This window comes from Xenopus laevis, chromosome 4L, assembly GCF_017654675.1.
Source record: "Xenopus laevis strain J_2021 chromosome 4L, Xenopus_laevis_v10.1, whole genome shotgun sequence".
NCBI classification, from domain to species: domain Eukaryota; kingdom Metazoa; phylum Chordata; class Amphibia; order Anura; family Pipidae; genus Xenopus; species Xenopus laevis.
In genome coordinates, this window is record NC_054377.1 from 41,652,401 (window position 1) to 41,668,347 (window position 15,947).

Sequence of the window (15,947 nt, forward strand, 5' to 3'; positions counted from 1 at the left end):
TTTTGCTTAAGTATTCATTTTGGGGGTATAGTTTTCCTTAAATTGGCTCAAGATGATAACGCTACTAATTTAGGTTGTGTGAATTTAATAGGAACCTTATATTGTAAGGTCCACTGGGGTAGGGACTGATGTAAATGGTGAACAATCTCTGTAAAGTTCTGCATACCATGCCAGTGCTATCTAAATAGAACTAATAATAATAAAGACTGGAATCAAGAGTAGGCAGAAGAGGCAGGTTTGTGGGGCTAGGCACAGACCTCTGCTGCCTGTCTATCGCTGTTTTCCACCCTTCTGTAAATGGTGCGTTAATTGTACCACTTGCAAATGTACACCCAGTGGGTGAAGAATGGTCTTGTCTTGGGAACATTAAACCTTGGGCCTGACACTGATAATAATAATATATAAACCCTCCACGATACAAAAGGAGTAGCCAAAAGCATTCTGTGCATGTATCAGGGCAGCACATCTAGATATCTCGTGACATAACTCTACCCATGGCTTTAAAGACTTTCATCTAGTTGACTTTGGATGCCAAGCTCATGATTGACTCATGAGAGGTAATGAAATCAAATATTTGTGTATCATCTCCACTTTCACTCACATCAGTGCCTATCTGTGTTTTGCATTAACCTTGCAATAGAGGTGCAGATGACAGCTTTCCTTACATGACAGTAGAGAGGGTGCCTGCGACATGAACTTTTAAATAATTTGCTGCACATTTCATAATACCTTTGCCAGTAACAACATTGCATTGCCACTTCAACATGTAAATGGTCATTTCCTAATATCAGCAATGTGTTTGTGGTAACCCTGCACAAAACTCCAGTCAGAAACAGGAAAACTGCCTAATTAAGATAAACTGGAAATAAATTATCTTTCATGGTTCTGCTTTGGGAAAGACCACTGTACTATCCCTTTAAACATCTATGCTTTGGAGAGAACAATGGAATGCTGGTTTACTCCCTGTTTTAATAAACATGCCATTTTCCTATGATTCAAATACAATAAAGGTGAGGAAGGCATTTTACTAACAGTGCACAGCAGAACAAGCACCTGGCATCACATCTACTAATACTGATTAATTTTGGTGGCACCACTGTTGTTTTTTTGTACTTTGCAGCTAATAAAAATCAGCCTTGTGGATTGCCTGATCCATCTGTGATATTACCATCTTAGTCCTCATATTGTAAGATTGTCCTTTGCACTTTCTAGACTGACTTGTAAATAATATTGGAACTGTGGGAAAAACAAGGGTTTTGTGTGACTGCTAGAGCTGTACAAATTACCATATTTTCTTACACTGACAGACAGTGAGGTGCAGGAACATTCAATAAAGAGCATGCTGGGAAAAATGATGATTTATTGGTAACTAAAGCTGATAAATTTAGCACTGAATATCCTTACTAACTTGTAGGGGTTCTTTCAAAATCCAGAGTGAAATATTATTTTTAAATAACACTGACAAAGTATTCTTCAGTTAGAAATCTCTTTTAAGCAAATCCTTTGGAAATGCATAATTCAGACAGAAGGCTGGAGATTGACACAACGTAAGTTTAAAAGCCTATCCATTGAAGCATTAGCATTAATTGTCAGTCTTTGTTCAGAATGACACACCCCTCTTACAAAGAACCTCTTCCAGTGACTTGTATGGCAGATTCTATCAAGTGAAATCTTGCCTGCTCTAGCAAGGAGGGTGCATCTCTTATGCCTCTAAATGACCTTGGTCATTTATATTTATATTACACTCCCTTGATGTTTTACAGGATGTCTCTATGGATACAGGAATAAACAGAAGATAATAGCCCTACAGTCTTTAAAGCAGCATTTCATTCTACAGCCCAGGAGGGGAGAGGAGGTGTCTATAGCAGAGCACAGGCAAACAGGAGGTAAGAGAAGATTCTTCTTTTGAGAACCCTGCATATAACATATCACATCCTTTCCTTCACAAGATAACCCACGTATTTTACCTGATTAGCATAATTTAACTGTGATGGCAATGAGATAACAAATTCTTGTTCTTTAGAACACCATATTCTAAAACGCTTTTTACAGGTGCATGTAGAGTAAGGACTGTGCATTCCTAAGAAAGATGTCCTATAAAAAGCTAGCAATAGCCTGTATTTTCTAATTTGCAAACATTGCTGCTCAGAAGAAACATCCTTTGACATGCCAGTAGCAGCCAGCGGTGTGTGATAATGATACCCTCCAGAATAGAAGCTTTACATGCTGAAGCTGTTCTCAGCCATGCTTTTTTTTTGTAAACACTGTGCCGTCCAGAGCTGTTTCAGAGACACTTGCCTGCTAATGTGGATTATTTTTATCTCTGTCTCCCAGCTACTGTGTGGTAGCAAGAAGACTCTTTTCTCCATCTGTTCATGCAGGGTGGGAAAGTAATACTTCCAAAATTGCTGTTATAATTTAAGGAATTCTAAAACTGAAAATCAGAGTCCTCCATCTTTTACAGATTGCGTCCATTACTATTCACAGCAGTGAAGAACTACAGATTCACTGCATTTATATACAGTTTGTAGATAGGCAGGACTGTGTAAGACAGCTGTGTCTGTGTGTCTCTGTTATATGTATTTATGTGGGTGGCAACTCTATATTCTTTCTGGCAGTCACCAACCGCTGTAGATATAGATATAGATATATATATATATATATATATATATATATATATATATATATATAACAAGAAGGTAAAGTGCATGTGTAAGTAACACAAAAATTTGGAATGTTCTATTTTTCTGCATGTACTACTATTTTTACCTCCAATCCTGTTATTATTTTGTAAGACTTGTATGCTGAATCATTGTAATCATTAACCCAAATTGTTACAAAATCTCATAAAGTGCTCTATAACATGCTGGCACAGTATAAATTAATGATGATTCTGACCTCATTCTCCACGGCTAAGTATTCACAAAGTGTCCTGGTAGTGGCATCCATCTATCCTCTTCCCAAGTACAACTCATCACAACTCAGCAAACACCTAAATATCTCACACAAACAAGCCTTGTATGTAGATGAACAAGCGTGACACTGCATTAGTAAAGTAAGCCTGACCAGCACTATAATACTACACAGCTCTGGCTGCTTGGTCTGATTACTAATGTTACTGAACATTCTGCTACATGTTACACATGTGCATCAAGTACTGCTGACATGTGTGTGATGCTTTTTTGTGTGTATCTTACGGGTTATGGGATAAGCACACAGAAATAGAGCTAGATATAGTTTCATATATTGTATTTTTTTTATTGTGCATAATAGATTTAATGTGCAGTTGCAATGTATAAGAGAATATAGAAGTGAGTTTTTATTAGGTATATTGCATTGCTTAAAGGATATTATGTTGTCGGTCTGCAAGTGCCAAGTGTGCTGGTAGAGAAAATAATGGCATAGTCCATGGCAATCCAACAGCATCAGCCAAGAAAGCTGTAAGTAGAATCTTCTATATTCGCTCTGTGGTGCCACACCCAATATGCCCCTTCCAATTTGCTTCCAGACCAGCAGAACAAGCACATTTATTATTCTATTAGGAATTTATTAAATGCTAAGGGCTCTTACTGACGAGCGTTTTTACCTGCGCTCCCCTGCATTCCGTTTTTCTGCGTTCAGCCGCAGGGGAGTGCAGGAATAGACGCATTACATTTTTTCCAATGGGGCTGTACTCACACAGGCGCATGTAGGCGACAAACGCAGGAAAAAAACGCATATTGCGTCTCAACCTGCGTTCGGCGCCTACACGCGTCTGTGTGAGTACAGCCCCATTCGAAAAAATGTAATGCGTCTATTCCTGCGCTCCCCTGCGGCTGAACGCAGAAAAACGGAACGCAGGGGAGTGCAGGTAAAAACGCTCGTCAGTAAGAGCCCTAAGTCTGAGAGAGAGAAAGCAAGTGAATATATAATGTACCTTATAACCAGGGACTGCACTTTAGCACCTTTGTGCTGCTTATCCCTTTAGAACCAGAGAGGATAAATCATTTAACAGGAATAATCTATCTCATTCCATAGGGAATATTTGTTTCATAGAAGAACATCTGCTGTGTCAGTCTCAGGGGCTGTTATTCCTCTTTGTGAATCACTAGAATTCTAAAGTAAATTCAATCTTCACCTTTCTTCTACCCAGCTCTGCTTGCTATTAAAGAGTTAAATAGTGGCTTCATTAGAAGGAATGCACTCACATGGCACAATTCTGATCCAGTCACTGTGTGAAAGAGCCCGACTGTCTCCCACCCTGAGTTCACTTGCAGTTACACATTGCTTACACCATTACAAACTGTTGCCATGGAGATCCAAGGGATGAGAAATAGCAGTGACATGATCTGCCTGCAGGGCCCACAGGGATGTTCAGTAGGGTTGTGGCGAATCTGCAGACAAACAGAGGCACCAGCTATCTACAGCCAGTACATATTAACTGCTCAGCTGCCAGATCCAATGTGACCCAGGAAAAATCTATATTATTTACAACCTTACAATGGAAATATGTGGCCTTCTGCTGCTATAATGAAGTCCTAGCATCCTCAGACTGCCAAATCATGTTGGAGACTGCTGGGATCTGTATCCATGTATAGTGGGTGTGGTGGTAATATATTGACTTACTTTTATGAAAACAGATTTAATTAGATATAAACAATGATGTGGTTATAATATTTAGACACATAACAGACTCCCTATGTGTGATCAGTCATAGAGCAGGGAGAGTGGTTTATCAGAACAACCCAGTCAGGTGAAGGAACAGAACTGCTAAATAAACAGAAGTACTGATCAGAAGTACTTGATCATTTGGAACGCAGCCCTTAAGCCAGCAGCTATCCAGTACATTTCATCCGATCTTGAGATCCCCAGTTACAGGAATGATAAGAAGCTGCAAAGCTGTAAATCAGGGCCAAACTGATGGCTGGCTGTATACTTTATTTAGCTGTTCAAACCTATGCCGCAGAATTGGTCTGTAGCGTTTAAGCCTTCTCATGTGAGTTACAGCGACCCAGTTCAGAGTAACATGAAAGTCAGTAATTCAGTATTTCCTCATTATTTCTGCAGATGAAGATGCAGCTGCTATATCTGCCAACAGACAGAACACCTAACCATAGTAGTAGCTGTAAGATTAGAGTGTTGTACAGTATGCTAATTCATGGGGCTAGAAGTCAGATAGTAGAAACTTGGTTTAACACATTTTGGGCTACACAGGCCAATGGGGTTAATCACCAGCTAGTAAACTAGAGCATGGGTTACACTTGACTCTTACGATGAAGGTAAGGCCTTCGCAAATTGGAAGAAGTGAAGGTGATGGGTAGTGCAACTACAACTCCCACAGGCTACTGTGCATAAACCAATAAAGAAATGGGTGCCAGGAGGTTCTTGCAGTCAAACAGAACAAACTTTTATTTGTCAGAGACAAATGATCCACAGGTTTTGTACTTACAATCCACAGAGGCCCCAGCAGATATTCATGACATGGCTACAACATTTCCCTTAAAGACAGCAAAGTGGAACCCCCCTGACGTGATAGCGTAACACCTGGATAGATACACCATCAGGATCTCAGCACCGTGACCTGGATCCTCACACGTTGGATCAGGGAACTCACTAGCCCTAATTCCCTACTAGGTTGTGTCCCTTTACTACAGGCCAGCATCTTGCTTGAGGGGAGAGCTACCTCCTTGCTATCCCTTCTAGTTGGAGCCAAGCTGCTCTTGCTACTTAACCTACCTATCTTACTCTGCTAGAGAATACTATTACAGGTAGCATCCTATCTCTAGCTGGCCACATTCACAGGGTCCCTGCTCCCTGACTTATCTCTCTCTAGAGGTACTGGTCCCTCTAGGGCACATGGCCTTACTGGTCCTACACTTGGTATGAGGCAATAAACATCAGTTTAACTGCAGAAGAAACAGTGGCTATGATGGAAATATGGAAGCTCCAACAGCTTGCATAGCAGGGCCATTAAGCATTTAGGATTCTGGTGTATATGGTTCTCAAAAATATACATTAAGCAAATAATTTAGAAAGATGGGATTAAGCCCTAAACATTTGTAGGTGTTGGAGGAATGGGACCCTAATAACACAAGATCAAGGCTGCTTTTAGTAGTGGTGGGGTTCAGGGCAAATGTGAGTGCATATTTCAGTATTTCAACCATCTTTTATTGTTTTCACCTTTTCATTACCTACATCTGCAATCTGTATCCCAGTGGGTGACGTTCCTTTCCCATTATGCTCCCAAACATCTTTATGCTCTCTTCTTTTCTACTGCTCTTTCCTATGTTATCTGTTTCTTCTACTATGTCTTTCTCACTCACGCCTCTCCAGTTCCCTCATTCTTCAACTAGTTTTGCTTTCTAGTTTTCTTTCTTTCCTTCTTTTTGTATTGTTCTCCTCTTCTGCAGTCAATTACCTCACTTTCTGCATTCCTTGTTCTCCATCTGTACCCTTTTCCTATTCATTCTGTTCTTCCTGCTCTTTTGCTCTCCAATTTTTTTTTATAACTTGTCCCTTTTGCTCATAGCTTTCCTATATTTTGTCAGAAAGAGATTAGAGAAATTAGAGCAAGGGCAAATGTTCTTCAAGTGCCCAGCAAGTAATTTTATATTTTAGCAGTATTCATGTTCAAGTTCATGTTTTATACATTACTACTAAATGAAACACACAAACATTATTGGCAAACATTGCTTGCAAGTGCATCCTCATATATAAAATAAAGAACATGACTGTGTGCGCTGACTTCCCATATCATGTTGTTTATTTAAACCAATAAAGGGGTGTATATGCCACGCTAGTTCAAAAGATGAAAAAGGTCAAAGGACATCTTACGGTTTGTAACATTTATAAAATCTTTCCCACCACTGCTTTTTATTACACACAGGAGCTAAACTGCCGCATGCTAGAGTGATGTCATAATTTTAATTTTAGCCAGATCGCATTGCAGCCTTAGGTTGCTTCAATTGCATTTTATAGGATCAAGGCTGAGACTTGATCAGCAATGTCATTTATTTCTAACAATTCAGTATCCTGGGAATTGTTGTACAGTGTTTGCATTATTTATTGTATTATGTAGCACGGTACAATATATACTGTAGCATTCACAAATTTCACAAATTAGACTGTTACAAGTGAATCATAATAGAGATTTTCTCTGAGTTTTGGGGATTTTTGTTTTTTGACATATTTGTAGTGGGTGCTATTTGTCTAATTACAGTATAGTGGTAGCTGGATGGAGGTGCATGAAAACTGCGCTTTTGTTTGTATAACGGTTCAGGTACCATGTTCATCTTGCACTGGCATCCTGTTATGTAACTGTTGACAATTAAATCAATCTCTGAATAACAGAATACCCATCAAACACTAAACACTAACATTTTTGGCCACAACATTGTTTAGCTGAAGCCTTTAATCATGCAACAGTGTGGAAAACCAGAAGTATCAAGACAATGCAGATCTAAACATTTATGTAGCTGTTGCTACTGGCTTCCTCCATGACACTATATGATATTTTTTAAGCCAATAAAGGAAAATGATTTTGATGAAGTGTGGGTGCACAAGAAACTTATTACATTGTGAGGCTGTTTCCAGACAGTATAGTTGTAGTACAAAACGCATGTACCACCACAATTTAGAATAGAATAAATGGTGCCCTTGATGTATTATTTCTTTATGCATTCCAAGGCTATAAACAGCTACAGCAGGAAGTAATGCAGAACAGCTTTCAACAAGCCAGTGTAGGCAATGCATTAACTCCGATTTTTATATTTGCTTGCACTGCTTTTATTGGACAAATTATAGCACTTGGTATATTTAATTAGTTAAATGGACTTCTGAAAGTGTACGTGAAATAGTTTAATCCCCCCTACCTGCCCAACTCTGATTAATTTTCTGCTGTACCTATGTGTTATGCATGCATCAATAGTATTCTAAAGAATGATTCCCAGAGGAAACTTGCAGGTTCTGTTTATGTCCAAACACTAAACAGCGGGTAGAAAAGCTTATAATTATATTATATAGTTTTAAGGATGTTTCAGAGGACCATTATGTGCATGGTATTTAAAAGACTGCCCATTCTGTAGGTACTGCATTAGGGCTGTGCACAGGTTACTCTAATGGGTGATTTGATGAAATGCCAAAACAGAAAGCCCAGCCATCTCAAGACCCAGAATTGTATGCGCCTGCTTCTCTGCTTAGAGATCACAAAGATCTTCCAGTTATGTATGTCAGAGTAATCTGACTATTCAGTTATTTTTTCCATGTGTTTAATCTTAGGAGAGATAATACGTTCAAAACCCTTCAGAGCCAACCGTTAATAGGACTATGTTTATTTATTTTCTAAATGCAGGGATGACTAAACTCTGCTCTGTCATTCATGTTTTATTCTTTCTCTTTCACTTTATTTGTATGTTTAAATTCATGAAATAAACAGATAAGCAAACTGAAATATTTGTAGAGGTTCCAGTGCCAGGTGTATATTTAAGGTACTGGTTTCTCAGTAGCAACAATCTATTTGCGTGGCATGATTCCATTTTGGCAATTCATTTTATTACCCTTCTATAAATGTCTCCTACTGTCATGGATTATATTTATCTAATTTGTGGAATGACTGCTTTTCTTTGGTCCATGTACAGTGACCCACAATAGGACCTTGGACATTTTAAAACTTGTAATAATATTTTAACTTAAAATTCCCCATTTTGATAGATATATTCATAGCCAGCATATTTAAAAATATATGTAAACCATATTTTTCATAACCATCATCATCATTTATTTATGTGGATGCAACAAAACCAAATCTTCCAGAAAAAATTTGGGCCATTGATCTGAACCATAATTGTGGGTGTCAGTGGGTGTCAGTGGGTGTCAGTAGAGGCAGTTGCTCATGAATATAAACAGAAAGAAACAAATATAAATGTTTATGACAATAAATGTTCTAATACTTACAAAGTTTATTTAATGAAGCTGGGAAAGCTAATCTGAAGAATCCATTTCCTGCTGCTTCTTAGTGTGGGAACATTTATACTCCTATGAAATAGCTCACTGAATAGTCTTGGAGTGCTTCTAAAGTGGCCATTTTACTGCAATGAGGACATTGCCTTTTAGTACAGCTGAGTTAGGTTAATACCAACTGTGGATAACATTAGCTTGTACTAAAGGACTATGAGATGAACTGCTGGTCGGTTGCAAGGTGACTACTCCATAAGCAATATTTCCAAACTGACTTAAAAGAGTCTTCCATTTTCTATCAAATGCTGCTTCTTCAAGGAAAGGCATAATAATTCCCCAGAAAATGGCATATACGTAGGAGGGGAGTGCTGGCAAGGTTGCCTTGTCCACTTTCAAATAGGGCCATTGCATAATTAGTGTAAGCTGCTAAACAATACTTGAAGTATATATACACCCTTCATTTTTCTACCATGTATATAAGTTGGCACATCTCCCCCACTCAAACCACATTATTTGTACTGCATATATCCCCTCTGTTCACCAGCACCATCACATTTTCCCTCTGCCGTCAGTGAAAAGCCTGACCTGCACATCACTAGTATTTATCTTGATTTTTAATATCCTGTTTTTGTACAACAGGGGATACATTACATTTTCTAAAATGAAAGTTCCATTAGTAATGTCACCCAAGTGATATATGTGATGTTAATACAAATGGCCTGCAGGTGTCACTGTCTACATGAGTTACTGTGCATACTTCCTGTTAGCTTAAAAGTGAAAGTGAAAGCTTACTGTTGTGTAATGCCTGCATGACTCTGCTAATAAAGCACTGTTATACTCTACTCATCCTCAGCTATCCAAAACATAACAATATCATTAAGCACAATTACAACTGATTACAACTCAAAAATCCCCAAACACAATAGAGCTGATTTCAGCATCATAATATGTGCTTTATGTTCCTGCACCTGTGCCAACTCCGTGGCTTTGATTGCAGTCACAGGGTTAGGCTAATGTAGGAATAGGGGCTGATTCACAGCCTGTGTTTATCTAAAGGCCAAAAATCAGCCTGGTGTGGCAACAGCCTTAAGCCACATTATTGTTCCTCTAACCTTGAAAATGAAATATTAATTTCTGTTATTATGCATAAAGATTTATATATGAAGATAAAACATACTCTATATATGGAGATAAAAAATGATTAAAACGTTTTCTTTTCTAGAATATAAGGCCTGCATAATCTCAATTTAGTTGTTGTAGAATTGTTAAAGTCCATATATATAAAAAATAGGATACATAAGGAAACTTGGTGCTATTTTCTAATAAAAGTGCCAACATTGTCATCTATAAAGGTTGGAGTGAGCAGAAGGCTAACAGAACACAACTTTCGGCTTTGCAGCTCTCAGTCAGCGACTTTTAAGGGGGACCAGCTTGGACAAAACTGTTCAGTGAGTTTGCAGTCCTTAGATATAAAAGCAAAAAGCTATGATCCAGGTGGTCCCCCCTCAAGTCACTGATTGGTTACCAGGCTGTAACCAATTACTGAGAGCTACAAAGCAAAGCTGGATGTAGTATTCTTGCTGTTATGTTAGACATTACAAAATTTTCATTATTTGCTTATAATTAAGTTTATGAGAGATAGCCTTCCTTTAATTCAGAGATTTTTGGATAATAGGTTTCCGGTTATGAGATCCGTTTAGGCACTATTAAAATGTGTATTTCTAAGTTTAATTTAAAAAACGTTTCCTATAAAGCTAAAAATCATGGCAGGTGATATTCCATTATTCATTTTTCAGATAAAGGTCATGGCTGAAAATTCAGATATCACCTCTCTGGAAGACAGTTTCCGCAAATTCGCCATCTATGGTGATACCAAGGCAACAGGCCAAGAAATGACCGGAAAAAACTGGTCAAAATTATGCAAAGATTGCAAAGTCAACGATGGGAAAGCTATTACTGGCACTGATGTGGACATTGTATTCTCCAAAGTAAAGTATGTGTGCTCCTCAGTAACTTATTTAAGAATCCGTACAATATTGTAAAACACTTGACCACAATGTTTAGATAAAACCCATATAGAGTTAAGTGGATTATATATATATATATATATACAAATGTAAATCTGAGAATTCATTTTGATTATCAATTCTTTTATTTTTTCACTTTGTTTTGAATATATACACTTAAGAGTTGTTTCTAAGAAAAAAACTGCTATATAGTTTGTGATTATGGGAGTACAACAGAGACCTTTAGGACAAGATCTGCATACTCCTCAGTCAAAAGACTTTTCAAACCTGTCAGACATGTGACTGATTTTTGGTAAAATAATGTTCTTTCGAGGTCACCATACATAGACCATTAATTTGCCAACCCAGTCCAGAGGGAACAAGTTGGCAGGTTTTAGCAGCCCATATATGACTGAAACAGAGAGGCCCCATCACCATGATAAAATCGAATTGTCAGATATGTTTGAAATTTAAAGTCATATGTTGACTTTTTCAGAGCAAAATCAGCCCGAGTGATCACCTATGAAGAGTTTACGAAGGCTCTAGAGGAGTTGTCTGCAAAGAGGTTCAAAGGGAAGAGTAAGGAAGAAGCCTATGAGGCTATCTGCAAGCTTGTAGCTGGGAAGGAACCTGTTAGCGCTGGTATAACGGTATGATGTCATTATTATCATTTACATTTATTATAAGATACTAATATAATAGTAGTAATATATAGATTGTTAAAATCTGTTTAATTAACTAAATAACAATTACAAAGCTACTTTCCTTGATAAGTTGTGTTAGGGTAATAGCCACATACAATAGCAGTATCAGATATAAAAGAGGTCTGACAAATAGCACTTCAATGCCTACATCTTTAAATGGAAAGGATAGTTGCTCATCAGAAAATATGTTTTTTTTAAAGAGACAGTACTTCGATTATCGAATGGTCGAATAGTCAAACGATTTTTACTTCGAATCATTCGAATCGAAGTCGAAGATGGTCAAAGTACCCAAAAATTTACTTCGAAATTGGAACTTTTTGACATTCTAACCATTCGCTCGAGCTCAGTAAATCTGCCCCTTAAAGTAAGAAGATCCAAATTAAAGAAAGATCCATTATCCAGAGAACCCCAGGTCCAGAGCATTCTTTATAACAAGTCCCATACCTGTCCTTAGATAATGAGGTCCAAGCGAGTTTGGAGACCCGCACACCTCACACAGCCCGGTCAAATAGTTTCTCCTGGTGCCCAGTGATAGAGGAATTGGCCACCTCACATCCAAGGTAAGAAGAAATTCACTGGCACACAGGAATATCAGCAGCAGCATTAATAAAATTGCAAGGGCTTGCCCTGCTGCTAATATTCCTGTGTGCCAGTGAATTTCTTCTTACCTTAGATAATAAAGCCCTCATACACACTGCTAGAACAATTCAAGAGTGATTTCTTGAACACCAAAGTCAATTACAGCTCATGGTTTCCTCAGTCACTAGATCTAAACCAGTGAACTGTTGGTATTTGTCAATTTACTGTGTATATATTTACTGTCGTATTTATTCAAGTATATTGAATGTACATTTATTAAACCTCAATGTTTTTCCTGGTCAAAAACAAACCCCAAAGCTGCTAAAAATCCAGATCTGAAAATACTCCATCTCAAACCTGTCGATGCCATATCCAAGCCAATAGCCCAAAAGCCAAATTCCCTGAAGTTGTTTTTTGACATTGTGATCTTTTTTTTTGGAGCGTCAATTGTACAATACGAATTGACGGGTAATTTTGTGGGGACGTCTCGCCACTCCAATTTTTTTAGAGAAAAATTATTGATAAACAAGTTAAAATCATGGAAGGGAATTTGGTCGGATTTGTTTTCATAAAAGAAAGGAGATAGATTTGAGTTTTAGTAAATGTGCTCGAATGACTTTGACTTACTTTCTCTGTAGAAATTTTAAGTTTCCTTCCATATTCACAGATAAAAGTATTTCTGACACAGCAGTATAAAGGATTCTTTATAAATTGATACAGTATATATATATGTAGTCCTCAAGAAGGAGCACTCGCATTTGATTCTTTGTAAGACCTGCGAGTGCTCCTTCTTGAGGACTACATATATTCTGCTTTTAAAGGATCGCACCCAGGCAGTCAGTTACAGCTTTTTTGTGAGTGCTGATATCCTAATAGTATATATATATATATATATATATATATATATATATATATATATATATATATATATATATATATATATATATATATATATATATATATATATATATATATATATATATATATATATATATATATATAAAAATAATATATATATATATATATATATATATATATATATATATATAATTTTTTTTTTTTTCATATAAATGCCAGACTGGATCGCACATCCATAAGGAGCCAGGAAGGATTTTTTTCCCCCTCTGAGGCAAATTGGAGAGGCTTCAGATTTTTTGTCTTCCTCTGGATCAACTAGTAGTTAGACAGGTTAAAATAGAGTTCCAAGGTTGAACTTGAAGACGTGTGTCTTTTTTCAACTTAACTTACTATGTTACTATGTATAAAACCCTTTATCTGGTCAACTTTTAAAGGGGAAAACACATTTTTAGAGGGAAAAAAATAGAATTTTTTAAAAGTTAACCGGGAGCTGCATTTTTGCTGCCCCTGGTAACTAGTGGGGCATTACCTCCTAAGGTGAGTTTCTCAACTAGCCTCATTGGCGCAGCACCCCTGCCCAAAGCTGCAAAAAATCAGAATCGAAAATACTCCAGCTAAAACCTTTCAAGGTCATGTAGAAGTCTATGGCAGATGTCCCTTTTAAAATTTGAAGATATTGTGATCTGTGCTGGGTTTCGTACAATTATCTGAAAAATTTGAGTTCAATTTCATTCAATTTTGTTGAAACTTTTTCCACACCGATTTTTTTTTGAGATGATAATTTAATACATGAGGTAAATTTGTGGATGGGAGTTAGGTCAACTTATATATATAAAATAAGATAAAGTCAAGTTTTAGTAAATACCCCCCCAACATCACGAAACTTGGGTGCCAGACCATTCGTGTATACAACACAACAGGATTCCAATTGACGTCATTCAACAGGAATTTGCTCAAAAATGATATTAAAGCAATAATGTAAGGATTATTGTATCCCACACAATAAACCTTAAATTTTTCCTTTAATATCCTTTTTGTGCAAATTCCTATTGAGTGCCGTCAATTGGAATCTTATTATTTATATAATATATATTTTATATATTATTTATATATATATTCATTTTATGCCACATTTCTCATTTGCAGAAAGCTGCAGCCACTGGAGCAGTGGATCGTTTAACAGACACGTCGAAATATACTGGATCCCACAAGGAGCGATTCGACCAGACTGGCAAAGGGAAGGGAAAGAGTGGCCGGGAAACAATAGTGGAGAACACAGGATATGTTGGCTCCTACAAACTTGCTGGCACTTATGATGCCAAAGTGAAGAAATAAAGTGCATGATGGGGTATTTGCATTAAGTTATTAACCTATTCCCTGCTAGAATGGCAAATTGTGCCTTTGTGGCAGTGATGGGGTTAAATTTAAACAAAGCAGTCCTTCTTAGCACCCAGATAAGACCAGTGAAAAGGTGATGATTTCTCCAGTGGTATTATCCTTCACCTCATCACTATCACAAAGTTTAGAAATGTTGTTTGTGTAGTGGCACTCTTAAAACCTGAGGCTGAAGTTTAGATATTACCATAAGAGCATTTCTATCACTGACATAGATCACTGCATCTTCTTCTTAGTGCTCACCAAGATCCAATTTTTGTTTGTAAACAAATAAAATATATTATAAAATGTTTTTTTTAAAAGAGTTTGTGTTAAGAATATAAGAGTTTCTCAGTTCTATTGAGTTGTTTACATTTTTGTGGGTGCTATGTGGGACTGCTTTTGGCCTGTTAGGGGTGCTGAGGGTCATTGGTTCAGAACAAAAAGCACTCCATTTAAATGCGCTAAGAAACATCAACCAGGCTCAAGAATGAGGCTGTTGGTGTTTCCTGTTCTACCTATACTGTGGCACTTATAGCTTGATAGTCCTTAAAAATGTTGTTTTATGATGTAGATCAAACTGTGTCTTTACCCATGTAGCCTATATTTATCAGGATGTTCATATATAAATATCTATATAAATATATATATATATATATATATATATATATATATATATATATATATATATATATATATATATATATATATATATATATATAAGTATCTTATGGTTCCATCCAACTCAAGAATGCAAATTTCCCATAACTTGCATGAACACAAATCTGCAGCTTGATTAACATTGACTGTGATACCTCTATACAGGGCTCCTGGACCATGAACAACCAACCAGAATGTCAAACTAGGATTGCCATAGCACTGATTAACATGTAATAATCCTGATGTTGGGTTTTTTCTGTTTCGTCTCCCATTGGATCAAGAAATTATTCCAATACACTGAAATAACTATGATACAACCCAATTCTGTTTCTTTTGTATGCAAAATCACTGTGATCACTGTGGTCATAAAGATGGATGCTGCATGATGTAACTGTTGTCATTTGCAGTTTATATTTTTGTAATGTCATATTTTGTTAGATTTAAATAACCTGTTATTAGGTGAAGTACATTAACAAAGACTAACATGGAAAATGGATTTCACATAGTAAGGTCTAGTGTTGCTAAGAAGTAGAAAACGTATTGTAATATTTCTGCTTCAGTTTACGTATCGATTTGATGTGGCACATAATGCCACAGATATGATAAACAAATGCATTTTAGAAATTTTATAAAATTAGGCCAACCCTTAAGCTGTCACACAACAGTATTTGGATGCAGTAATCCCATCACAAACTTTAAACAGCTTTTACAGACAATATGGTGGAAAATATGTATAAGCATATGACACACACACACGAGAAATGCATAAATTTGTATTTACAGAAACAACAGGGCCCTCAATGACTAATACTTAAATGGGAAATATTGCGAA

The 15,947-nt window shown here is 36.9% G+C and overlaps 1 protein-coding gene across 2 annotated transcripts; it reads left to right on the top strand.

The window, feature by feature from the left end:
* The first annotated feature begins 1,610 nt into the window (after positions 1 to 1,610).
* Positions 1,611 to 15,506, top strand: tppp3.L (tubulin polymerization-promoting protein family member 3 L homeolog). Of its 2 annotated transcripts, XM_041589441.1 has the most exons (4): positions 1,611 to 1,886; positions 10,731 to 10,927; positions 11,437 to 11,590; positions 14,228 to 15,502. In XM_041589441.1, the coding sequence occupies exons 2-4, from the start codon at positions 10,740 to 10,742 to the stop codon at positions 14,414 to 14,416; spliced, it is 531 nt and encodes a 176-aa protein (XP_041445375.1). In that variant the 5' UTR covers positions 1,611 to 1,886; positions 10,731 to 10,739; the 3' UTR covers positions 14,417 to 15,502.
* Positions 15,507 to 15,947: the final 441 nt, after the last annotated feature.